Source organism: Aedes aegypti, chromosome 1 (genome assembly GCF_002204515.2).
Source record: "Aedes aegypti strain LVP_AGWG chromosome 1, AaegL5.0 Primary Assembly, whole genome shotgun sequence".
In the NCBI taxonomy this organism is placed as follows: Eukaryota; Metazoa; Arthropoda; class Insecta; order Diptera; family Culicidae; genus Aedes; species Aedes aegypti.
Genome location: NC_035107.1, coordinates 223,365,646 through 223,393,434, shown reverse-complemented (window position 1 = coordinate 223,393,434; position 27,789 = coordinate 223,365,646). Strand labels below are relative to the sequence as shown.

The 27,789-nt window shown below is 35.9% G+C and overlaps 1 protein-coding gene across 3 annotated transcripts in view; it reads right to left on the bottom strand.

The window, feature by feature from the left end:
* LOC5574617 (rho GTPase-activating protein 100F) overlaps positions 1–27,789 on the bottom strand; it is a 294,042-nt gene that overhangs the window by 89,856 nt on the left and 176,397 nt on the right. For all 3 annotated transcript variants that reach the window (XM_021857661.1, XM_021857662.1, XM_021857663.1), the window contains one exon: positions 88–423. In XM_021857661.1, coding sequence (XP_021713353.1) covers positions 88–423 — 336 coding nt within the window. The remainder of the gene's footprint in view (positions 1–87; positions 424–27,789) is intronic.

Here is a 27,789-nt window from a genome sequence, read left to right as displayed (position 1 = left end):
AAACTTTTCGGTATGAATAAATTATAACTGAGTAAGAATAATCGTCGTATTGTCATCGAACAATGTTAAAAGCTCCACCCGACTCACCTCCAGTGCTGCCGCCGTACTGGGATCGTGGTCGTTTTCCACCGCTTCGATCTGGCGGAATATCTCCGAACTGATGCCGGACACCTTCCGGAAGTCGCCCTGTAGTAATACTGGTTCCTTGTTGGACCCGCTGCCGCTGCCTCCCCCTCCGGGACCTGGTCCGCCCATACCTCGCTGCTCTCCTCCGCTGCCACCCTGCTGCAGTTGGCCATACTGGTTGCGTTGCTGCATGATGCCCTGGCCGGGCTGTTGCTGCTGTTGGTGCGAGGAGGGCATTGGACCAGGCGGAGCACGGCCCGGGCTTGCGGTGAGGTCAGGCACTGATCTTCCATTTTCCTGTGGGGTCGCGAAAGTAGAGAAAAAAAAACAGAGATAAGTGGGGACCATCAATCAGCATGAATAATCGAAAGCAAGTCTTATGGAGGGAGCAAAGTGGTTCTTAGTAGCATGACGAAGGAAAGTAATTGGTCTGATGGGTGCGTGCGAGGAAAGGTTAAGCACATCCATCAGTATTTGTGTTCGATAGGTAAAAGTTACATGGTGACCTTTCAAAATTATCTAGAATCAGCTTTAAGGCTTTATTGAGGCTCGTGAAGTCCCTCTGAGTAATTCTCGCTGAAACCAGGACGCCATCGACACATATTGTTAGAATTTATTAGTGATGGTGTTGCGACTGGGAAGACAATTGTAATTTTATGGCTTTCTCAGTCTAATAAATTAAAACGGCTTGTTTGGCTAAACAGCCGTTTTAATTTATTAGACTGAGAAAGCCATAAAATTACAGTTAGAATTTATAAAAAAAGACAATTTACACCGTCTTCAGCCAAAGGCTGCACAAACTGAACAATCACGAACATTAGGCAACGGACAACACAGAACACCCAGTAGCACAGTGATGAATTTTTCATTTGACGATAAGTTTCCACCGTTTGAAGCGGGAATCGAACCCACGCTTCGTGACACAATACGTCTAAACGACTGACACCGCTAACCGCAAGGCCACGAAGCCCCACAATTTTTTGTCATTGGTCGTTAGAATACCTATTTCAATTAACAATGACTCCATTGGCTAAAGATTCATTGTAATACGTACTGCACAAACTGGAACGCATTTGGAAACTCCGAGTAGCAGGTGCGCGCGTGTCCAGATGTTCCGAAACTATGTCATCCTAAGTGCCATGACGGACGAGCCAATGACGTGTCTGAAGCAATCTGTTTTCTTTCGTCGGTCCCAAACTCTTCTTCGTTCTAGAAACCCAGAGCCTCCATCAGAATCGACTCTAATTGCCATCATTATCATACTCAATTACGCGACACTCCATCCAGTCGGGCTTTAGTCGGAGGCACTTACTGTAAAAGGGCGAGCCGCCCTAATCCGTTGCACGTGTCCAGCGCTTGATCCTGCGGACTTTCGCGTGCTTTTAAGCCCCAGGTAAACCATCCGACCCGACCACCCCCATCTTGACCTGACGAGTGGGGAAGCTCTGTTTTTGGAGAACAATTGTGCACTGCGACGTGCGACAGTATAGCAAATCGTCCACCGTCAAAAATTAGCCTTATTGGACGACGGTACCAACGGTGTCAATGACGGTATGAGTCACAGTGGTCCAAAGCTGGCCAAGAATAAAAAAAATCAAGTTAGGTTTTGGGCCTTTCTTTGCCGAGTGATTAGAGTCCGCGGCTACAAAGCAAAGTCATGCTGACGGTGTCTGGGTTCGATTCCCGGTCGGTCCATGATCTTTTCGTAATGGAAATGTCCTTGCCTTCCCTGGGCATAGAGTATCATCGTACTTGCCACACGATATAATGCGAAAATGGCAAATTTGGTAAATAAAGCTCCCAGTTAGTAAATGTGGAAGTACTCCTAAGAACATTAAGCTGGGAAGCAGGCTCTGTCCTACCCACCCTTTCACCCTTCCCGCATGAATTGGCGTTGACGCAGTGGTATATGCGGTCAACCGTGGGAGCCAGTTGAATGCATCATCAATTCCTTCCCCTTCCCCTCATTGGTCTGCATTCTGACGTGGCAGGCACCATTGTTGCCTAAAAATAGAAGATCACCAGCACTTATACACTGAGGGTGCCTGTTAATCCCAAGCAGTCATCTGGTTGGTTCCTTATGTAAGTGCAGCTGATCAGGCAACACTGGAGTAGCAACCACGGACGGCCAATCAAGCTCACAAAAAATGATGTTCACATTGATTGTACTCGCCATATACGTCAAAATCGTAGAGCATAATTTAGAATATCGTTCATTTCATAGGGTAAATATTGTCGCACCGCCACCAAACCGGATCGCGCCAGTGTGACTGGCGACGCGTCTCAATTCGCCGCATTTTGAAGTCAGTTTTTAGTGTGACACTGCATTTTTACGATTTTTTTTATGAACACAGCACACTATTCACATATTAGCTGCGACGCTCGGGGCCCAAGAAAACAAGAATTTCAAAGAATGTGGGTCTTGATTTCTACCAGATTAATAAGAGAGCGCATTTTTATGACGTATCGCTAAAATTGATAATTTTCGACCCCCTCCACCCATCCGTAATGCTCTTCTTATGAAAATATTTTTTTTTATGAGCCGTAACCCTTCGGCCTCCCTTTCTCCCCCTTGGGTGTTACGTAATTTGTGGATGACGCCTTATTACCATTTTACCACAAATTGTTCATCGTCGAAACATTTTGTTAATTTATTCTTAATACTTTTATTATTAATCTTCTTTAAATTTTTCTTTTTTTTTAATATTACAAAATAAAATACTTTTTTAAATCATCAAAATATCATCATCATAACTTGTGAGCATTGTAAGTATTATAAGCTTTGTTGATAAGTTTTGTTTAACTCACAAAGTTTGAATTCTCCGACAAATTAAGCTAATAACTCGCCATGTATTTTGATGTCTAAGACAAAATATATTCCACCGTGTAACTGTTCTTGATAACCTGCTGAATCTGATGCCGTTCTCAGAAATATTCCAGCACGTCACAATTTTTAGCTACAGGTCACCAAAGTTACATAAAACTCTAGTTTCATTGATATTTACATAAAATTGTAACAATGATTTATCAAAATTTTTGTGATCTTATCCACCAAGCAAGCAAAATATTACTTCAGTTTTCATTTCAGATATAATTTGGATGACATTACACGGTTAAATATAGATTAAATCGTTTTTTCATACTTGATTACAGTCTCCATAAAAAATTCTTCGTTTCTTTTATATGGGAAAATACAATACTTTTCCAAACCAACAAAAAATAACTTTTGAGCATCGAAAGTATTATGAACTTTATTGATAAATCTTGTTATACATATGAAGTTTGATTTCTGAAGCAAATTAAGCCAATAAATTGCCATACAAGCTGGCAAACTTGCATGCAAGTTGGCTGAAATGACCATATTTTGCATTTTCAACAGCCAATATCTCAAAAACTAGACGTGCAATTTTATTTATGGGAATGGCAATGGGTTCAGCAACCCTTAATTAAGGCAATAGCGGTATTTTAGTACCTGAGACAAAATCGTGTTCCGCAGTGTTATTCCTATATAGTTAGACTGATCCAATTTTCTGTACTCTGTGTGGTGGTAGGTTATTTGGCACAAAGTCGTTTGGCATAATGAATCTAACACCAAAGATTTCTTAAGATGACATTTGTTTTGACGTTTCTATTGAATCCTTCTGACGATATCAGACCTATTTTGGAGTCAATTGATACAAAATGACACTTTATTCAACAATCATATGCTCTTAAATAAATTAAACCATATTAGAAAAGTTATTGCCTGTAGTATTTTATTATTTATCCATAAATTATGCTTCTTTCATATGTTTTTTTTTAATTGCGCTACTGAAATATTTTTTTGCACTGAAGATTTTGATACATTAACCCTTCTACCGGCAGCTTCATTTTTTACCGCAATAAAAATATTAAAACCTCGATAATTTGTTTGTTTCTCGATATCTTTGCACCATTTTTTCACAAGTTCTCAAAAAACTCATCTAGTTTTAGAATCTGTGTTGATATTGATCATTGGTCAACTGGATCCTGAGATATCCCGAAATTCCTTGGGGACCGACGCGTAGCTACAACCCACGTAAATATTTCAGGCTACAGAATTTTTATTGTATTCGGATATTCACTCTTCGGAACAATACATTAATGAGAGTATGTTGTGAAAAAATGAAGCAATTTGGTGCAGCCGTCTTTGAGTAATGAGCATTCGTTTGTCTGGTACCATGCTGGCCAAATAAAGATCTCAAAAACTTCAAAAAACATCATATCGTAATTTTAAGATATCTTCTAGAATATTTAATCGATTGGTATGATTTTTTCAGAGTAGCTCCTTATTACCTAGCTTTGTATAACCCATATGTTATTTTTTGATAAATTGACGTGAAACAAAATGGCCACCATGAAGAATGTCGGTCCCCCAAGGAACATAGGAATATCTTTAGAACCAGATCACTAATGACACATATCGACATGTATTCTTAAACTAGAAGAGTTTTTTGAGATCTTGTGAAAAAATGGTGCAAAAATATCAAGAAACAAAAAAGTTATCAAGGTTTAAATTTTTTTCTTACGGTAAACAATGAAGATGTCGGTAGAGGGGTTAAACACAAATTTAACCTTTTTTCAAACATATGATGTTATTTCTAAATATGATGTTGTCATAATTATAGATGGCCTTATGGTATAAACACAACAGCATAATATGGTGTAGGGTTTAAATACAATAGTGAACCATAAACCGGTTATTATACAAACATTTTCCATAATATTCAAACTTCATAGTTCAATCATTTGGGAACAGTTTGCGTTATAATGAATTGGACAGAAAATGGATAGTAAATCGACCATTTCGCAAATTGTGCACGAAAAAAATTGTTCGGGAAAATCGGAGCTTTTTTATGGTTACATAACTTAACCGCCTATTCCCTACATTGTTATTTTCCCAATTACCAAACTGTCAAAACAGTTCATGGTAGTGTTGCGTTATTGTTATTTTTGATGTTATACTAAATTGTTCATATGTAGTTTTAAATTGTTATGAATAATATGACAAACAGTACAAATATGGTTCATAACTATGCGGGAAAGTCTTAACAATGCTAAGATGATTATTTCATTAGTTTCTGGGCAACACTGCTTTTGAGCAGTAGATAATGGATCACGTTGATCTAATCTCATCGTAAGGAGCTCCACTGTTGCCTGCCGTGCAGTTGATGAAGCATGCAACATGCAAACCCAGTTCAAAATTATGAATAACTATCCTGACGTCCAACCAAAATGAGAAGGATTTGCTAATTATGTAGTATTATGAAGAAGAGCTAGAGAGTTGAAACAACAGGTTGGCCTTTTTCATAGTATTCTCCATATAAATTGAAACAGCGTGTGTACATCATTTTTTGACAATAACAATCATTTAAGAATATGGGCTTATCCACAGTTTTTTTTTCTTTGTCGACTATTTTTTTTTCTATTCCGCCTTAAATGCGGGCCGTGTTCAGTCAATTTACATACATGACAAAACAATTATCTTCAGCGAGTCAGTGTTTACAGACCTGTTTTACAAAACGCAGCCAATATAAAGTTTACTCACAATATTTTTTTTTATTCAAATTGGTATGCAAATAATCAACATTTCATTAAATTTATGTTGATATAGTCTTATTTTCAAGCTACTTCAAACCGATTTTATCAAATGCACCAAAAATACCGTTTTTGTTTAACGACTAGTCCTCAAATTATCCTAAAATATCACGTTTTGCTAATGATTTAGGAACTTTAAACGATAAGATTGCGTTCTATACTTTTGTCCAACATTTGTATGAAGTACGACCACTGTACGATGGAAACGAAAAGTACCCAAATATTTAACAATTGCCGACTAAACTGCGGTGGGACTTCGCTGGCATACGAACTGAAAGTGGTACTAGCAAATAGGGAAGGGAGGTTGGCTGATGACGACCAGCCACAATGAAGGGACGACAGTTTATATTTTTGCATGCAAATTGTTTTTGGCATCCTCGGGCTTCGGCGGAAAGCTTTTGGTAGTTGGGTTTAGTCGGAGGGTAAACAAATTTGCGTGCTGGTTGAACGGCCGACGGCTGACGACCACGACCGTAGACCATAGTTTCTCAAATTCTGGTTCGCGACCCCCTGGGGGATCGTGAGCCACTATCAGAAGAATCGTGTGTTCTGCATACGTTTTCGAATACTTACGAGTAAGTTGTTTTTTTTTTTAAATGAGTCCACTACAAAGTTTTCATAAGCTATCTGAGTTATAAGTAACAAAACAAAACATTTCATGTCCATATCAACCCTATAGATTTTTCACTACGAAATACATAAATAAATAAATACATTTCAACAAAAACAAATTATAGTTGTTTAATAAATTATTCGAATTTTCTCCAAAATGTTTCCAAAATTGATGTTAACAGATATTTTATTGAAAAAATATCAGTTTTAATCGACTAACCAAAAAAATGAAATTGCTAACATGATCAAACATTGAAGTTGGTTGAAATATTCTGCAAGAAATCAATGTTCATCGATAAATTTTATGAATCATTAAAATAACTTTAAATAGACTGTCTGACACTCCTATATTTGACGTATATCTATATATTTTTTGAGTGGTTTTGAAGGATACCAGCAAAATTCGTAAAATATTGCTGCTTCTCCCTGGTGGGTCGCGAGAAACGAACTTGACGGCTAGGTGGGTCACGCATCCGAATAGATTGGGAACCTATGCCGTAGACGATCGAATCGAATGGATGGTCTGGTCTGACTGCTGTCGCCCACATCATCGGAGCCAGTTTCGGAGGGGTTTATTTCGATGGGCACATTTGGATGACCGCTGGGTGTGCTGTTGAACTTGCGGAAAATTGTTTATTTTGAATGGGAGTCAATGCAGGGTTACCAGCCGGTCGTTTGAATCATAATTTCAATATGTTGAGAATACTGTATGCTCAATGAGATTTGTGAAGAGCTAGCATACCAGGCGTTTCCATGATTTCAGTTGAACAATATTGTATAAAGTATAAAGTACAAATTATAAAGTATAAAGTATAAAGTATAAAGTATAAAGTATAAAGTATAAAGTATAAAGTATAAAGTATAAAGTATAAAGTATAAAGTATAAAGTATAAAGTATAAAGTATAAAGTATAAAGTATAAAGTATAAAGTATAAAGTATAAAGTATAAAGTATAAAGTATAAAGTATAAAGTATAAAGTATAAAGTATAAAGTATTTTACCGTATTAATTTTACCGTATTAAATTTTAGACTTGTTGATTGTTCCGTTGTCTACAAGATTATGTTTATTTAGAATCATTTTTACTTACAAGAAGTCTTACAATCATTGAATTGCTTATGTTCTAAAAGTGTTCTAAAAGAGGCGGTACTTGGAGTTAACTTTTGGTATGTAAATATAAGCCAATCAGAATTTAACGCTATGCATTATAAGCGAAAAGAAATATAACCATTGGCCTCTTGCATCGTGAGAACGATGCACTTGGCGTAGGCAAGGAGATCGAATTACGCTATTGCATATATCGATTGTCTGGAATGATCGTTGGCGTCAGAGTGTAGTGACAATGACATGGGTCATTGCCTGAGTTGTAATTTGGAAAAGGTTGGCAATAATTTGGTTTGAATGTTAGCATGATATGAATGCTTGGGAATTGTGAAGTAAGGGTTTTATGATCGTGGGAAGGTTCAGCATTTCAGTTGATGTGAAATTTAGTTTTACTGTTTTATGCTTTTCACACTCTTAAGGATTTGTGAGAGCTAGGAAACGTTCTGTAATTTGATATTCTTTATGAACATCGGAACATGAACATGTTCTAATGCTTGAGATGAATTATTTATGTTTTTTGAATATTAACTTTGTAATGCAAGTCTATCATGCTACACCTCCACCCTTCGGGAGAGTAATGTATCGAAGAAAAATTACTCGTGTATAGCTATGCTCCAAATACCGTTTACATAAAAAATATACTTATTTGATCCTATCGAATTTCAAGCTTCTTAGTGTTATTCTAAGAAATTTTACCTACCCCATTTGATTGTCATTTTTTTTTGTGTTTTATTCTCTTTTTTATGGGTGTTAGGCTCGGTGGATCTCTTTTGTATTAAAATTTATTGTTAGTTATCGATACAATAATTAAATCAAAACTTTTTTTTTTTTTTTTTTTTTTTTTTTTTTTTTTTTTTTTTTTTTTTTTTTTTTTTTTTTTTTTTGAAGTTCATGATAATAGTCCTCGTAATTATAAAGTGGTTCTATGCCTTTTTCGTATATTTCGTTGGGTAGTTGAGCTTTTCTGCCAAAAACTAATTCAAATGGTGTAAATTGATGATCTGAATGTGGAGTGGTGTTATAGGAAAAACTGTAAAATTTTAACCAATCATCCCAATCTGTATGGTGTTTATTTGTAAAGGATCTCAGATATTCATTCAAACATCTGTGATTTCTCTCTAATGAACCAATAGTTTGGGGATGATAAGCCGTTGAAAAGTTTTGTTTAATTTCCAAAATTTTGCAAATTTGTTCTAAGGTTTGATTTTTAAATTCGGTTCCTTGATCTGACCTCAATTCAAGGAAATTTCCGTACACTAATATGAAATGATCGACTAATGCCTTGGCAATGACATTAGCTTCTTTGCTTGCCGTTGGTATTAAAACAACATACTTCGTTAAATCACATTGGATTGTAACTATGTATCTATTTTTGTTATTACTTAATGGAAGTGGTCCAACTGTATCAATTGAAATCACTTCAAATGGTCTGGAAGGTGTTGTGGTAACTATCATATTTTCTTTAGTATGTTTAGTAATTTTATTTTTTTTACATAATTCACAGGATTTTACGAACTGTGATATGCAACCTTTCATATCCTTCCATTTATATTTTTCTCTTATCTTGAGATAAAGTCTATGTTGTCCAATATGACCTCCTAATGGGATCTCATGGTTAATTCTTATTATTTCATGTATTTCATTTTTATCCGTTATGAATTTTGGCGGATTGTAAATTATTATTTGCACGTGTCTAACTTTTTCATTTGTTATTTTTTTGAAAATATTTATAGGCCATAACTTGAAAAGTTCATTATCCGAAGATAAAGCAATCTTTTTAATTTTCATCGTAAGTAATAATTTTTCTAATTTCAGAAGAGCAAACTCAAGTGTTTGACTTCCGTTTCTTATAAACTGTTGTTGCACTGATGCAACATGTTTTTTACTGTTCTTTGAAAAAATTATCATTTCAAGAACATTGTTATCATAACTAATTCTTAACTTATGCAATTTGTTGGTAATGCTTGGATTTTCAGTTACGTAAGTAGAGAGGTGATCAGGCTCTTTACTAACAGTAACCTTTGGTGTTTCTGCGGGTGTTGTAGTTTGATTTTGTTCTCGGGTCATTGCTCTTGTATTAACCTTCAAAATATTTATATTTTTCAATTCTTCAGACGTTGTGACAATGCGTGACAGTGCGTCTGCGATTACATTAGCTTTGCCTTGTATGTATTCTACGACAAAGTCAAATTCTTCTAAGTCTAAACGCATATTTGTGAGTTTCGAGTTTGGATTTTTCATTCCAAACAGGAATACTAACGGTCTATGGTCTGTTCTTACAACGAACTTTTTTCCATACAAATAAGGTTTAAAGTAGTTAATAGCCCAGTGTATCGCTGTTAACTCTTTCAAAATTACTGGTTTATTTTTTTCTCCTTTCGTAAAAGTTTTACTTGCGAAAGCTATCGGTAGCTCGCTATTTTCAAATTGTTGAGACAGTACTGCTCCACAAGCAATGTCTGAAGCATCTGTCGTCAAAATAAATTGTTTATTAAAATCAGGATATTGAAGAATCATTGGTGACATTAAATAATTGCGTAATGATTCGAATGAATATTGACATTCATCCGTCCACATAAATTTTGAATTTTTCTTAAGTAAATTATTCAAAGGACTAGCAATTTTTGCAAAGTTTGGAACAAATTTCCTGTAGTAATTGCAGAAAGCTACAAATCGTCTAACATCATCCGCATTGGATGGAACTGGATAATTTTTAATTGTATCAAATTTAGAAGGATCAGGTAATATTCCTTTATCAGTTATTTTGTGACCTAGATAAGTCACTTCTGATTGAAAAAATTTACATTTACTTAGATTGAGTTTTAAATTATAGTGTCTCAATCTGTCAAAAACTTGTGTAAGATTCATTAGATGGTGGTTTACTGAACAACCAATCACAATGATGTCATCAATATAAATAAAAGCTAATTCGGGTGTCAATCCAGCCATGGCGATTGTCATCATACGCTGGAAACTATTTGGACTTATATTTAATCCAAATGGTAAACGCGTAAAATGATAATGTCCAGACTGTGTTGAAAACGCTGTGAATTTTCTTGAGTTCTCATCTAGTGGGATTTGATGAAAACCAGACATCAAGTCCAACGTGGAAAAATATTTAGCTCTTCCCAATTGATCCAAAATAGTATCAATCCTGGGGAGAGGAAATTTATCAGCAAGGATTTTTTTGTTAAGCTGTCGAAAATCGACAACTAAACGCCATTTCTTGTCATTAGTATCCGATTTTTTCGGTACCAACAAAATTGGAGAATTATATGGGGATACTGAGTGTTCGATAATGTTTTCACCCAGCATCTTATCCACTTGTCTCTGAATTTCATTGGTTTGGGCATGTAAGTTTTTGTAATTCGGAATATATATCGGACAGTTGTCCTGCAGAGGAATTTCCTGAGTATAAAAATTGTTAAAGGTTAAAACATCATCAGGTAAACTAAAAATGTCGTGATATTCTGCAATGAGGTTCTGTAAACCTTTTACTGCATCTAAAGGTATTCCAATAGTTTTAATTTGATTCAGAATGTCTTGCTGACGATTCTTCTTATTTTTAATACTACTATTAATTTTCATTATATGGTAATTATAGAGTGGTTCCATTATAGGTTGGAATCGTGAATACAATATATGTACAGGATTTTCTGTAGTGTTGATAAATTTAACATAAGGGTTATTAGATGATATGATAGTATTTCCACAGAAAACGCCTGGCAATATTTCCTGTGAATGCACAACCATATCGTATGTATATGGAATATTTATAATTCGCCTAATGACTTCACTTCTTTTCGGTAAGATAAAGCCATTGTTTAAGTTGTCTTGAATTGGTATAGTTATTTCTTCATTATTTACATTAAACTTAAGTAACCAAGACTCATAATCAATTATGCATCTATGGGAACTTAAGAAATCGCGGCCTAAAATGCCGTCTGTCATAATAGGGAATTCATCATTTACAAGGTGGAATTTATGCTTGATGCACAGTCCTCCTTCAAAATATAGGTCAGTTTCTGCTGACGCGATGGTTTCAATCGTGTCATCAGTGATACCTGTTAACTTGATCTTCTCCGTTATATTTATTAGATAGCTGGGGTGTATTTTGCTACGTTTGAAAATAGATATGTCTGCTCCACAATCTATTATGAATGTGTTTGTAGTGTTTGTCATCTGAACATTGACCGATATGAAATTGGACGCGTTCAGATTCATCGTGAGTACGGGAACAGACCTGTTGTTCCTAAAAAATGATTTGGAACTTGTTGAGGTTGTTGGTGTTGCCTTTGCGGTGGCATCATGTTACTTGGCACCATACTCACCGGTTGAGGCAATGCACCGTTTGGCGCGAATTGACTGGAAAGCATTGAACCATCTACCTCATTCATATGATATAATCGTCTATTACCGGAATGGTTCCAGTTTTGTTGTCTTGGATGTTGATGATTGGTATTTTGGTAATTGTATCTTAAAAATCTGTTTGATGATTGTTGAGGAAAATTTGGTGTGGTTTGACGCGTATTATTACGTGTGAAACCTCTAAAATTACCTCTAGAGTTGTTGCCATTGTTGCGATTTTGATAATTTGATTGATAACTTGGCTTATTTTGAGGAAATTTCTTTCTCATCTGTAACATTGACACAGATGGTTCGTTGTTAAAATTCTCGTTTTCCACAACGATATTCAATGCCTCAGAAAGCGAATCAAATTTTCCAACTTTCAAAAGCATTTTTGTTTCCTGCTTCTGTGATGCGATAATCAAGGATTGAATGGCAGCCTTGTTTGCTAATTTTTTTGCTACTTCATTAGGTACTTCTTCTCTAATGTAAGCTTGTTTCAATTTATCTGCTAGTATGTCTACTTCCTTGGTAAACCCAGAAGTTTCTTGGCCTTTTTTTGGTTTAATATTTTTCAAGTTAGCGAGAGCTAATTCTGAACTGCTTTTGTCAGTACAGTCAGCAGAAATTTTATCCACAATTTCTTGGTAATTAGCCGGAACGCCAGTAAACAAATCTCTGGCCTTACCAGTCAACCTAGTCAAAATGAGCTGAATGGCAGGGGCTTGCTGATCTGCTGGCACTATAGTTTGCACCAATCTGATAGCATCAATAAATGATTTTACACCTCCTGGATTTCCATCGTAAGAGGGAATCAGTGATGCTAATTCAGATGCTGTTTTTATGTTCAATGCCATTTTAACTTTTTTTTGAAATCTTGATCAGTCTAATATTGAATATTATTGCGTAACTAAGTGATTTTAATGATATTGGTTTTGAATATTTCTTAAGTTTTGTTTCTAGTATATAAATTATTTCATCATAATCAAGACGTGCTGCTTTTATAAAGAAATCAACATGTCTATTATCTAAAACATCTTCATATTTCAAAAGAGTTTGTACGACTTTATTGTATATGGTTTTAGTTAAAAGAATTTTATCCTTTAGAGTACTTTTAAGGTATCTTCTAAAAGGAGATTTTTTTAAGTTTGTTTTAATATTATGTAGTTTTCCAATTAAATTTTGTATTTCTAATTCAATTCCACTCATTGAAAACTTTTAAAGTTGATCATAAGGTTAATTGCATAATAAAAAAAATAAAATTTTTCTTTTATGGTTTTTCGCTCAGGGGCAACCATGTGATTGGATCGTCTCCTGGCAAATTTTCAATTCTTGCTATCAATTCTTCCCACGTACGGGGGGTTGTGTTTCTTTCAAAAGGTGCAAATGGTTCTGGACCATTACCCTTTTCAACTTCATTTAAAAATTTGAGAAAATCTTCCCATTCAATGTCATCCATTTTAAATTTTTAATTATAATTCATATAGTTAAGAAAAATATCAATACCAAATGAAATTTACTAATAAAGGCATAAACTTTCATTTATGTTCACCATATAAATCATAACATATTATTTCTTAATGGGGAATATTCATTCTTCTGTTATTTTCCAATATAATTATAAAAGTAGATTTACAATGCACAATTCACATATGAAAATTATTAATTAATGTTAGTAATCAATTACGGATTTGATACGCTCACCAATAGTTGTCTTCCTACGGGTAATTCTGCTCATCGCCATGTTCCTGGCTCTGGCACGATCGTTGCACCTCGGTCACTGCTGCTGCTTGTTGATGTTGTTCTAACTGTACGTTCTCATCTTCGTAGGGGCAGCTCCATGTTGCCGGTTTGCCCTTTGTTGGGGCGGCTCCAAGTTGCCGGTTCGCCCGTGGATAATTAATTTTCGTTTTCAATTCACTGCAAGTTGCCGGTTCGCCCGTGGATAATTAATTTTCGTTTTCAATTCACTGCACCGCGGGATTTTCTTGTGTCACGCGATTCTGATTTTCCGCACAATTTGAAGATTATTTTGTTCACTTTACTGGATCTCGTTACAATTGTTCAGTTTATTTTTATCGAATGATTTAAAATGTTTATTTTTATTCACTGCACTTGATTTCTTACTCAAACTTTTTCCAGTACAGCAATACTCTTAGCTGCTTTGAGTGCATTTTTTCGAGTGTTCTTCTTTATCATGTTGTAAACCATTATCACTGTTTGGATACCAACCATCACCAAAATTAGCCACAACTTTAATGCATTTTCCTCATGGAACTGTTGATGGTTTTCTAGGAGATTAGTTATTTGAACATTTGCGTCGCCTTCGTTGGACGACTTTGATGCGCCTTTTCCCATAATTGAATCTCACTTATCACTTGAATCTCACTAGCACTGTTTGAAAAACTTCCGATTTTTGTTTTGTTTTTTCACTTGTTTGCTTCATGCAAAATCAATCACTAGATCATCTAGTTGGTGATCAATAATAATCCACTTCGGACTCCGAAAGATTCGAAAGTCACCGGTCGCCATTTACCGTATTAATTTTACCGTATTAAATTTTAGACTTGTTGATTGTTCCGTTGTCTACAAGATTATGTTTATTTAGAATCATTTTTACTTACAAGAAGTCTTACAATCATTGAATTGCTTATGTTCTAAAAGTGTTCTAAAAGAGGCGGTACTTGGAGTTAACTTTTGGTATGTAAATATAAGCCAATCAGAATTTAACGCTATGCATTATAAGCGAAAAGAAATATAACCATTGGCCTCTTGCATCGTGAGAACGATGCACTTGGCGTAGGCAAGGAGATCGAATTACGCTATTGCATATATCGATTGTCTGGAATGATCGTTGGCGTCAGAGTGTAGTGACAATGACATGGGTCATTGCCTGAGTTGTAATTTGGAAAAGGTTGGCAATAATTTGGTTTGAATGTTAGCATGATATGAATGCTTGGGAATTGTGAAGTAAGGGTTTTATGATCGTGGGAAGGTTCAGCATTTCAGTTGATGTGAAATTTAGTTTTACTGTTTTATGCTTTTCACACTCTTAAGGATTTGTGAGAGCTAGGAAACGTTCTGTAATTTGATATTCTTTATGAACATCGGAACATGAACATGTTCTAATGCTTGAGATGAATTATTTATGTTTTTTGAATATTAACTTTGTAATGCAAGTCTATCATGCTACAGTATAAAGTATAAAGTATAAAGTATAAAGTATAAAGTATAAAGTATAAAGTATAAAGTATAAAGTATAAAGTATAAAGTATAAAGTATAAAGTATAAAGTATAAAGTATAAAGTATAAAGTATAAAGTATAAAGTATAAAGTATAAAGTATAAAGTATAAAGTATAAAGTATAAAGTATAAAGTATAAAGTATAAAGTATAAAGTATAAAGTATAAAGTATAAAGTATAAAGTATAAAGTATAAAGTATAAAGTATAAAGTATAAAGTATAAAGTATAAAGTATAAAGTATAAAGTATAAAGTATAAAGTATAAAGTATAAAGTATAAAGTATGAAGTATAAAGTATAAAGTATAAAGTATAAAGTATAAAGTATAAAGTATAAAGTATAAAGTATAAAGTATAAAGTATAAAGTATAAGTATAAAGTATAAAGTATAAAGTATAAAGTATAAAGTATAAAGTATTTTGAGCTGTTATTCAAGCCTTTTAACATTTTCCTCCCTTTAGATTTTCTTTGTCATCAAAAAGAGCAATCGGCGTCGTACGCAATAAAAAGTTGACAATCGGAACGGTGTTCCACAATCATCGATTTAATTAGCCTGCTTCCTTCCGTTCTTTAGATCAATGGAAAACGCTTATGCTGGTCCGTCACACGGAGCAGTAGGTAAGGTACCTATAGCGTATCCTGTCCAAGGTTCTCATCAACCATGACCTGTCTACTGTCGCTGGATCTGTTAACTCGTGAGCGTGCAAGAGCGAAAGCACAAGCACTGTTAACAGTGAGCAGAGCCACCTTCCATCCCCTTTTTGCATGGTAGAATTTTCACCTGAGCTCCAGTGGCGAGCATTCGGAATGGAACACAATCATTTTCCTCTCTCAAAGGTGTATTCGCTTGAAATGTAGTTGTGTACGAGAAAATGAAGAATGTAGTAAAAATCCTCATCCCACTCGATATTTCATTCAGCAGATCTGCCAGACGAAGTCGTCACCAACACAAAAGTCAACCGTCGAAACCCGAGTACAAAATCATACGACGGGGAAAAGGCGAGTGAATGAAAAGCAGACTCCTCTCGTCGGTGAGCAGGAATGTATTCGTGTGACGGTCGCCATTTCCACCGGATATATGAGTGTGGACCGTTGGAGCGAAAAAACACGCATTCGCACATTTTCCCGTCAGAAAACTGTTCGGGTTCGGCTCCATGGTAGGATATTTATGTGGGTAACGACTAGTGCGATTATCACGTGTGTGTCATGTGTGAGATGGCCAGTTGGGATTTTTTTTTCGTTCATACCCCATAAGGTTTGTGACAATGTGTGGGTGTTTTACATACTGACATAGTTTCCCACGGTTTTCAGGGGGATGGGGGCGCATTTATCAATAATACGAAACGGGTTGGGAGGGGAGTAAAATGACATGGGAAGAGGATTCCAAATTTTGGATTGGTTGGAAGTTTTGAAGGCATTGAGAAAATAGTGCTCAAATTTGTCATCCCATACAAAACTTCATAATTTTCTAGTACATTTCTGCATGTCATGTTGTTCTTATATATTTGTTAATAACATTTTCAAACAAAGTGTGTTAATTTTTATGTGCATAGTAAAGTATAGATTAAATCATGGATGTTTCGATATAAAATGGTGTTGGTTCGGAAATCCAGTTATGCTTTTATGGGCAGTCACAACCAAAATAAAGTACCCACTTGCATTTAATCAAGTAAATTGACACAAAAAACTTTAAAGTTAAGTTTGCATATACGCTTAGTACCAGATCTTACACCTCAAAACACTGCAAATATTTGTATGCAAACCTAAACTAACAAAAAATCAAACTGTTTGAAATCAGTATTAGACAAACGCAGAGAGCCTGTTAAGAGTCATCGTGGAGCACCAAGTACTACGCGAAGTACAATATAGTACATTGCATAGAGTATCATCGTACCTGCCACACGATATACGAACGCAAAACTGTGGAATTACTCACAAAACACTGAGAACTGAGAAGCAGGCTCTATCTAAGAGTGGACGTTATGCTAAGAAGAAGAAGATAAGTTACTACAGTCAAATTTATACCTATTTGAGTTGTCACCTTCTTGACGAAATTTAGAAGCAAAATACCATGTGCCTCCATCGAATCGAAGGGTAATCAATATTGTTTCACTGAAATCATGGAAACGCCTTGTATGTAAGCTCTTCGCAAATTCCAATGAGCCTACAGTTATTCCTATACGCAACTGTTAACATATTGAAATGATGATTCAAATGACCGGCTAGTACCTCTGCATCGACTCCCATCCAAAATAAACAATTTTCCGCAAGGTCAACAGCACACCCTACGGTCATCCAATTGTGCCGCTCGAAATAAACCCCTCCGAAACTGGCTCCGATGATTTGGGCGACAGCAGTCAGACCAGACCATCCATTCGATTCGATCGTCTACGGCATAGGTTCCTAATCTATTCGGATGCGCGACCCACCAGGGAGAAACAGTAAGATTGAAGCGTTCTGTAGAACAAAGTTATATCTACTGATATTTTTCAAATATATGTTTGAAAAACATTTTTTGTGGGGAATACCTATTTTTTTTTTTGGTTTGTCGATAAAATCTGAAAATGTCATGAAGAATATATCTGTTATCATCGAGGTTTTTATTTTTTTGGAAAATGTTCAAATTATACATTGGACATCTATGATATTTTAGCATTTTTGGAAAACAATTCAGTCAACTAAAATGTTATAGGTTAGTAACAAATTATTAGAATTGTTTTTGAGTTTTCATTAACGTTACAGGATTTTTTAAGAAGTTGTTGTTGGTGAAATTTATCGATTATTTGGTAAAATAATATTGCACTTATCGATATTATTTTTGAAATTTATTGTAAAAATTATCAGCCAATCTCTATTTATAAAAACTTATGGTTTGTCTTCAGAGAAACTACCTTTTTTACTGAACTTTCCTAAGTGAAAAATCTATAGAATTTATTTGGATCAAACCTGAAATCATTTGCACTTTTTACTTTGAAGAACTCATAAAAACTTTGGCGTGAAATAATTGAAAAAGAAAAGCAAAATACTTTAAAGATTTTGAAAACGTATGCAAAATATACGAAATTAAAAATTTATTCGCAACCTTTCTGACAGTAGCTCACGATTCCCAATTTGAGAAACTATGGTCTAAGCTTTTGTTAACATTTGGTTAACAACATATTGCTTTCATTTGCCGTAGCAGAATTTTACAGATGAGTTGATTTCACTTGCTTATAAGAGAGAAAAAAGTTTTCCATTTACTTAACCTAACTAAACCTAAATATATACCGCATTAATCGATTGCAATGTTTTTAAGTCTAAAATTATCAATTTTTTTTTTTGACATTTGTGCCAATTCTTATTAATGTTAAGGGGGTCGACGTGGCGTAGTTGGCTGCACGTTCGCTTCATATGCGGATGATCATGGGTTTGATTCCCAGCCCCCCCAACACAACTTTTCGTCAAGCTGCATGAAAGCGGCTTAGCACCTTGCCCCTCTTGTAGAGCATCTGCTCTTAACCTATGCGTACCCAAGGTCTGTTTTTGAGGATTTTCAAATCTTCAATTAGCTGTTAAAAAGTCATTTTCCAACCGATTTTCTTGAAACCAATGGCATGCGATCCAGATTTGTCTAAATTTGCAAGGGCCGCAAAACGGAACCGGTTCACCTCATGGTTCCGGAGTTATTCCGGATTCCGTTGGGATCAGAACCCGTCGAAATACGAATTTCCAAACAATTTAACTTCTTTACTCGTGCTATTCGATAATTTTATACATAAAACACTATCAATATACACAAACATATACAATTAAGTGTTAATGACCTCTTTGGACACGACACTTGTGCCAGATATGGTCCGGAAGTCCTGGGGGAGGTGGTCATTCCCACAATGTTATCAGAACCATTCGTGCAACACCTCAATCTTCATGATTTGTCAAATAATGAGTGGAAATGGTTATAAGAAAGTTCAACGACCATTCGGGATTGACCTGGTCACACCGGACATTTTCCGAACATCCTTTGATAGTTCAACGACCATTCAAGATTCAGGAGGATGACCTGGCCACACCAGATATGTTCTGTACGGCCTGGCGGAAAAGGCTAATTTCACAATACTGTTCATGCGACATATCAAATTTATTTTTTCTTGCGGCACTTTACACCGGTTTCAGGACCAATCAGGACGGGTTCCATTGTATATAATCTGATTGCTTCAAGAGAAGTAGTCATTAGCTCAGTTTCGTGTGTAACTCATTTCGTTTAGATGAAACTGGAAACATTTCAGATGGTTTGTGACCATACCGAACAAAATTCGGATATCCCGAGTAGCACACAATGTTTCCTTGAATCATGGATAAAATGATCGCTTGTAATAGTCAAACTTTGTTCGCTTTCTATGGGAAACTAAAAAACAAGAAACAGCTCCTGTCGAATGAATTTTCTAAAAGAACGAAAGAGAATGAATATCGCTGTGAAGCAAGGCGGGTCCAATTCTCTAAGGTGTCCTATTATGCTCACTTTGTGGAGAAAACCAGACAGGGTAGGTGAGGAAGGGCTGGCCGTTTTGTTTACAAACATCTGACAGGTAGTTGAGAGATTGACTCCTGATTGGTTGAAGAAGGTATGTTGTCAAGAATTATTATATTCTGTAGAGATTACATTCCCGGGAACATTTCCCGGGAATTGAGATTTCCCGGAAAATGATTTTCTGTTTCCCGGGATTCCCGTATTTTCCGGGATTTTCATATTTCCTGGGTAACTCTATAGAAAAAGAATTTACTTTATATTTTCAAACAAAAACCATCGCACAATTTACTTTTCATTTAATTCTAACCAATGAACTTACTACATCACTAGTTATATTTCGATGCATATTTTTTTCTTCTTTTTCTTTCTGGCGTTACGTCCTCACTGGGACAGAGCCTGCTTCTCAGCTTAGTGTTCTTATGAGCACTTCCACAGTTATTAACTGAGAACTTACTATGCCAATGACCATTTTTGCATGTGTATATCGTGTGGCAGATACGATTATACACTATGTCCTGGGAAGTCGAGAAAATTTCCAACCCGAAAATATCCTCGACCGGTGGGATTCGAACCCACGACCCTCAGCTTGGTCTTGCTGAATAGCTGCGTGTTTACCGCTACGGCTATCTGGGCCTTTCTTATCGTAATCAAATAGTTGTTCATAAAATGGATATCGTTTTTGGCGAAAGAATATATGCTATATCAAATAAAGGAATTTTCGGTGGATCTTTGCTATAAACTTCTTCTACTTGACATTACGTCCTCACTGGGACAGAACCTGCTTCTCAGCTTAGTGTTCTTGTGAGCACTTCCACAGTTATTAACTGAGAGCTTTCTTTGCCAAACTTGCCATTTTTGCATTCGTATATCGTGTGGCAGGTACGATTATACTCTATGCCCAAGGAAGTCAAGGAAATTTCCATTACGAAAAAAACCTGGACCGTACGGGAATCGAACCCAGACACCTTCAGCATGGCTTTGCTTGGTAGCCTAACCACTTGGCCAAGGAAGGCACGAACTGAACTGAGTAGGCTTATAAAAGTTTCATGGATGTAACAGTCACAATTTGCAAAATAAAGGGTCTAGTTGGATTTTATTCTAAACTTTATACGATTTATCAAGAATGAACTGCACGTGGACTTATGCTTTATGCTATAAACTTTGTTGTTTTGAAGCCTAGCGTTTAAAATGGAGCTAACATTTTTTAGAGAAACATGAATAAATTACTCACAAAGAAGAGAAATAACCAACAAATTTACTGGTATAAAATACATATGGGGTCGATGTACCATGTACATGTTGAATTTTAAAGCCACATTACTAAGAACAAATATTCGTATAAAATCGAAAAATAAAGCCAGTGGCATTATTTTACGTCATCTTAAAGCTTTTTATCTCGGTTATGTGAGAAAAAAAACATAAAAAATACGAAATCTCAAATGTTTGTATCTATTATCGCTTGTGTCACTATAGGTACACATGTGCCTCAACAACATGTGCAAACAACAAATCAAAACCGTATTTTTACAAATCTTTCATATTTTTCCTTCAAAATGTGGATTAAAAGCTTTCGATTGATATAAAAAGGTTCTTATTTCATAAATTATTTTTTTTTATGCAAAAAAGGTTTCTCTTACTAGTGCTACTATAGGAATAATAGATTTGCTATAGATGCAAGGGAGCTAAAATTATAAACTAAACTATATTTGGATGATTTGTTTTAACAAAATCCAGTTGTGTATCAATGGTACTTAAATAAATAGTTCCTGAGGCTCATGTCAAATAATATTTTGAAACGATTTATAGCAAAACGGCCATAAAAAGTCACTAGTGTGACTATAGGGGACTGTCTACTAAGGGAACACCGACCCTACACGAAATACGAATAATTTAAAAAGAAAATTCCACCAAATTCGCTTTGTCAATCAAATCCCGGGAAATTTGGAAACTCTAATAATCTGGTCGTACCTGCTTCTTGTGTGCTCTACTCCTTTCTTTCTTTTTGATAATTTCGTCCACATTGATGGCAGCACAGTTAGCTTCAGTTTCAGCATCAGCCAAGCCAGGCAGAAGTCATTAGATTGTGTTGTCAAGAATTATTTTGAAACGGTCCAACCTGTGCGTAGTGTACTCTATTTTTATCTCTCTTTTTACATTTTTGACCACACTAATTTCCGTGGTTTTTGAGGTGTTGTACGAATCGTTTTGGAAAAACTTAGAAAATGGACATTTCCCTCGAGGTATCCGGAATATGTCCGGTGTACCCCAGTCCAAAATGGTCATGGATGTCCAGAACATTTATTTTCGTTTTTGTTTTTAAAAATCATGAAGTTTGATATGTCGCACGAACGGTTTATACAGCATTGTGGAATTGGCCACTTCCGCCAGGGTGTTCGGAACACATCCGGTGTGACCAGGTCAATCCCGAATGGTCGTTGAACTTTCTTATAACCATTTCCACTCATTATTTGACAAATCATGAAGATTGAGGTGTCGCACGAATGGTTCTGATAACATTGTGGGAATGACCACCTCCCCCAGGACTTCCGGAATATATCTGGCACAAGTAAACGGATTGTCGTGTCCAAAGAGGTCATTAACACTTAAATGTATATGTTTGTATATATTGATAGTGTTTTATGTATAAAAATATCGAATAGCACGAGTAAAGAAGTTAAATTGTTTGGAAATTCGTATTTCGACGGGTTCTGACCCCAACGGAATCCGGAATAACTCCGGAACCATGAGGTGAACCGGTTCCGTTTTGCGGCCCTTGCAAATTTAGACAAATCTGGATCGCATGCCATTGGTTTCAAGAAAATCGGTTGGAAAATGACTTTTTAACAGCTGATTGAAGATTTGAAAATCCTCAAAAACAGACCTTGGGTACGCATAGGTTAATGATCCTGATAACCGGCAACCAGACCAATGGCAATGAAAATGGACAACTTCTCATCGTTCCCTCCTGATGGACTGACAGGCAACAAATGCAAACAACATCTATGCGTGATCTTCACTCTACCTGCGTGCAGAGGTAAAGAAGCATCATCGTCGCGGTCAGATCCAAAAATAGACCATCATAGTAGTAGTAGTGTGTATTCAGATACTGTTCAAGTGTTCAGATATCAAACTGTACTCAGCTGGCGTGATGCCTAATGGCGAATTCAGCTTAATAAAATAAATAAGAAGGAAAAAAAAATTCTTATTATTGTTCGAATCCTCTGAGCAGAATCTCAATAGAGAAACTTAAAAGTATATGGAGTACCGTGTAGCTTTTAATTCCGCTCCTAAATGCTTATCTTTGACAGATACGCGTATTTCGACAACCACTTGCAGTCTTCTTCAGTGTCAGTTACTCGTATCCACTACGAGTAACTGACACTGAAGAAGACTGCAAGTGGTTGTCGAAATACGCGTATCTGTCAAAGATAAGCATTTAGGAGCGGAATTAAAAGGTACACGGTACTCCATTTACTTTTAAGTTTTTCCATTTGTTCCAATGTTACAACATCTTCTATGTAACTCATTGGTACCATATTAAGAAGGAAGCTTCAGAATCATTTTCAAAATGATAATAAATCTTCGAGCTGTTTAGTGGATTACCTATAAGTAGATGAAAAACCGAATTTAGTTCTTTACCATTTAATTCCACTTAGTTTGTATGTTTTGACAGATACGCGTATTTCGACCTCAATTGTGAGGCCGTCTTCAGTGTCGTGTACTAGACTAGACTCGACGAGTCTAGTACACGACACTGACGACGGCCTTACAGTTGAAGTCGAAATACTCGTATCTGTCAAAAGATACAAACTAAAGTGGAATTAAGTATAGTACTATATTCGGTTTCTCATCTACTCATTTTCAAAATTTTATTTTGAATCCTCTGCAGCGCTTTCTTCCTGGTATTACAACAGCTAGTCCATATTGGTACAGCATGAAACACGGATGGCCTGAAAATTTGTTTGTAGATCAAAAGCTTGTTCTTGAGACAATGTTTTGATTTTCTATTGATAAGTGGATAAAGACATTTTACATCTTTGATACATTTGGCATGAATTCCCTCAATGTAGTTTTTGAAAAATAAATTTTTATTTAGCATGAGTCCTAGATACCTAACTTCATCTGACCAATTTATTGGAACCCCTCTCATCGTTACAACATGTCTACTTGAAGGTTTCAAATAAAGAGCTTTTGGTTTATGTGGGAATATTATTAGTTGAGTTTTAGAAGCATTAGAAGAAATCTTCCATCTTTGCAAGTATGAAGAAAGAATATTCATACTTTTTTGTAATCGACTACAGATGACACGCAAGCTTCATCCTTTTGCAGAGAGGCCTGTGTCATCCGCAAACAAATATTTTAGACATCCCTGAGGTAACTCGGGTAAGTCAGATCAGCTGACTTCATTATTCCTTTAAAAGATTGACCTATAATTTTCCCGACAAATTCCACATTCCCGCCCTCTTTCAGCCCCGCGTACCTAGTCACCAGAATGCATCAATTACTGGCATTTTTCCTACTCAACTCAGTGAGTGCATTAAAAATTAACTTGTCAACCATGACTGGCACGAAAAAAAAACCCCTGACACGAAGCAGTGAAACCACCCAGATATACATACATATGAGTCTGTAATGTAATTTCATTTAGCGCCACGCCATAGCAAAAGTGTCAACGAACAACAAAGACGAAACAAATGCTTCTTCGCTCCGCAGCGGCATCAGCAGCGACCGAGAGCCACCACCCCATTATGCTGTGGATGGTGACAAGTCGGAAGAAAATGCGACAACTGGGAAAAAAGCTTTCCTTCCCCAGGTTCCCCTACACCGCGGTGCTCACCTCGCCGCCGACCTCCAACGCCAGCGAGCTCTCCGTCAGCGTAGACGAATGGCAGACATTAGCGTCACCCGGTAGCCCAGATGAGACATTGTCACCGAGACTAGTGTGGTAAATGGTGGCCGTATCTATTTGTCCCGTCTTGATTCCTGCTGCTTTCGTGTAGTTTCTCCCCGCCCGGTGCAGAGGTGCCCAGACAACCACTACTTCAGCAGATCGAGTTCGGTTTGGGAATTGCATGGCACAGCAAAAAAAAAATTATATACCGCTTTGCTTCGAATGGCCGGACGCTTCGAAAGCCTGACACTACGACTTTTTTGAAATTTCATTAAAATATTGTTTCTACAATATTTATGTACAAAACTATTTTTCAAGTTTAATAATTGGATTGGATTTAGATTGGTTTTGGATTGGTTTTGGATTGGATTGGGTTGGATTTGCATTGGATTTGGATTCGATTTGGATCGGAGTGGATTGGATTTGGATTGAATTGGAATTGGATTGGATTAGATTCGGATTGGATTTGGATCGGATTGGATATAGATTGGATTTGGATTGGATTTAGATTTGGATTCGATTGGATTGGATTTGGGTTGAATTTGTTTTAATTTGGATTGGTTTTGGAGTGGACAAGGCAGAAAATTTTAATTTATTTTGTTTTGAGTTTTGATGTACAGCATTAGCAAAATTAATTGAAAATACATGTTCACAGAGTAGAGAAGAGGAATAATGTAGTGGTTACAGCCAACAGTCAGGATTATTTGCTAGAATAGGTTATGCGTGTATGGAATGAGAATTGAACGAGCAGTTTGAACACCCCTAGCCGAACCTGCGTGTAAACAGGTCGAAAGGCAAAGAACTTAACGAAGCTTTGTGTCGGCTGGAAATTAAAGCAATCGTGTGAGATCGGAAGACAGAGCTCAAAGCTGCGCTTCGTGTGACGAGTTGAGTGTCGAAGCAGTGTTGCCACATTTTTTCCTAATCTCATCTGTGTTTTCGACCGAAAAAATCTTTTCCATCTTAGGTTAAACTTCAAATATCTTGGTAAAAATCTGTGTTGTGCAAAAATTCAATATAATTTTTTTAAGATCAAAATAAACCTTTGCAAACCGCTGTATTTGCCTGTCAACAATTATTTATTTGAACTGATTCTATTAAAAGTAAGATAAAGATGCATAATTGTTTCTAAAATTTAAGAATACTTAAGTTTTTGAGAAAAACTAAACAGAGCAATAGCATTTCTGCGTTACATCTTTCAATACTGTATCCTACACTCGTGAAATATCCTAAAATCTTTAAAATCTTTTTTATCTCAAAAAATTTGTGATCTGTGATCACAGATATCTTTAGGCAAGAACAGGGAAAAATCTGTGTAATCTATCTATATAAATAAAAATGGAATGGTGTTTGTATGTCACGAAATGGCTTACGAACGAGTCAACGGAATTCCTCCGTTTTGTTCTTTAAGGGTTCCGACGTGTTTGTGTGTATACAAATCCCAGGATATTCACCGGGAAATTTGGAGAAACGTGCGTGAACGGAACTGTCATTTCGTATGGAACGATCAAACGAGTTTTCCAACAGCCTACTTGATGACAAAACGAAGTTTGCCGGGACCACTAGTTACAGATAAATTTGTGTATGTGGCATCACTGTGTCGAAGCAAAAAGCTCTGAGATTGAACCGAAACGAAATTCGTTCCACTGGTTCGCGGGCTTCATTTGAGACGAATGAAAGCATTCAGTTAACCATCGTTGTAGCGATCAGATGCAAATCTTAAAATGGCATCTTTCGTTTACTACAGAAATAACTTCAAATTAGAACTGTGAATAAATCATCAAATTGTAGTTTTGAAAATTCGCCCATTTTGGCAAAAATGTTCAAATTTTGCTACTGAAATATTTTGAAACCAAACAATTTACGATAAGAATAATCTTCTACAAAGTTTTGCATTTCATCTAAGTGAAAAAAAAATGTAGAAGCATGCCTACTTCTAAATATTCACATATAAAAAACATGCCAATTTAATTTTTTTTTGATTTTTTTTTCAAAATAGTATTTATTTTTATATCTTCCAAATTCTTGAATAGAATTTGATCACTTTCCCATCAAATTTCATTATGAGAATTTCAATTATGAAATTTAATTCAAATTTCAGGTCAATCGATTCGTTAGAGGCTGTTATACAGTTCCCTAAACTTGGACATTTTGTATGAAAATCGGCCTTTATGTACTTTTTTTCTTGCCTGTACTGTATATTCTATGAATTATTGCGGGCTTCGTGGCCGAGCGGTTAGTGTCGTCAGGCAGTGAGCGCATCGTGCCATGGGGGACGTGGGTTCGATTCCCGTTTCAGCCCTTGAAACTTTTCGTCAGAAATGGTCACTGGAGCATGCTTGTCCGTTGTCTAATGTTAAGTTACAATCTGTGCAGCTAGATTGCTGAAGACGGTGTCCGTTTGTTTTTTTTTTATTAAAAGCTAAGCCATTACTGAAGCAAAGCTAAGCCTATACTAAATTCAAAATAGAATAGATATTCAAAAATATGGACTACCGCGTCACAAAAGAATTTCCTTTTCACTTCAAGTTTCTGATAGAACTGCAAATATGTTTACATTTTAAGGTTCTGATAGGAACCCTAAAAACTCTTTGAATTAAACAGTGCTTTACCGATTTAGCCATAGTTTTAAAGATCATGCAAAAACGTTGAGCGCATTTTTAATTCCAATATTTGTTTTTAAATAATTAGAGAATAATTTCGAAGATTTTGTCTTAACATTCATGTTTTCTTGTAATATATTGAAGGATACTCATTGATCAAATCAAAAGGAAATTCACTACATGAATTAAAATTCTTCAAGAGTTTCCTTCAGGAATTCTCCCAAAAAAATTACTACATGAATTATGCTTAAGATTTTTTCAGGTGTTCCTAAAGTTATTCCCTTTGAAATTTGATTCGCAATGGGCCTTCAAAAAATCCTCCGGTGATTCCTCTAAGAATTTCTATATAAATTTCTACAGAGATTCACCATAGAATTCCTCCAGGTATTTCATCAAATATAACAAGAAGTCCTTCAGGTTTCCACCCCGATTATTTTTAAGAGAATCTTCCTAAAGAAGTTTTAGGAGAAATTCATGAATAAGTTCCTGGAGGGATTCCCTGGAGGAATCCCTGGAGGAACTTCTCGAAAAATCTAGAGGAATCATTGGTGAAATTTCTAGAAAAATCCTGGAGAAATCCTGAGGAAATCCTTGGAGGAATTCCTGAAGAAATCCCTGGATCATAAAACATGCTTTTCGGCTACGCAGTCTTTATTTTTAAGAATTTATTAAGACTGCGTAGACAAAAGCATATTTCATTAAAATATACAATTGTTTCTCTACCAGCTCATCCCTGGAACATT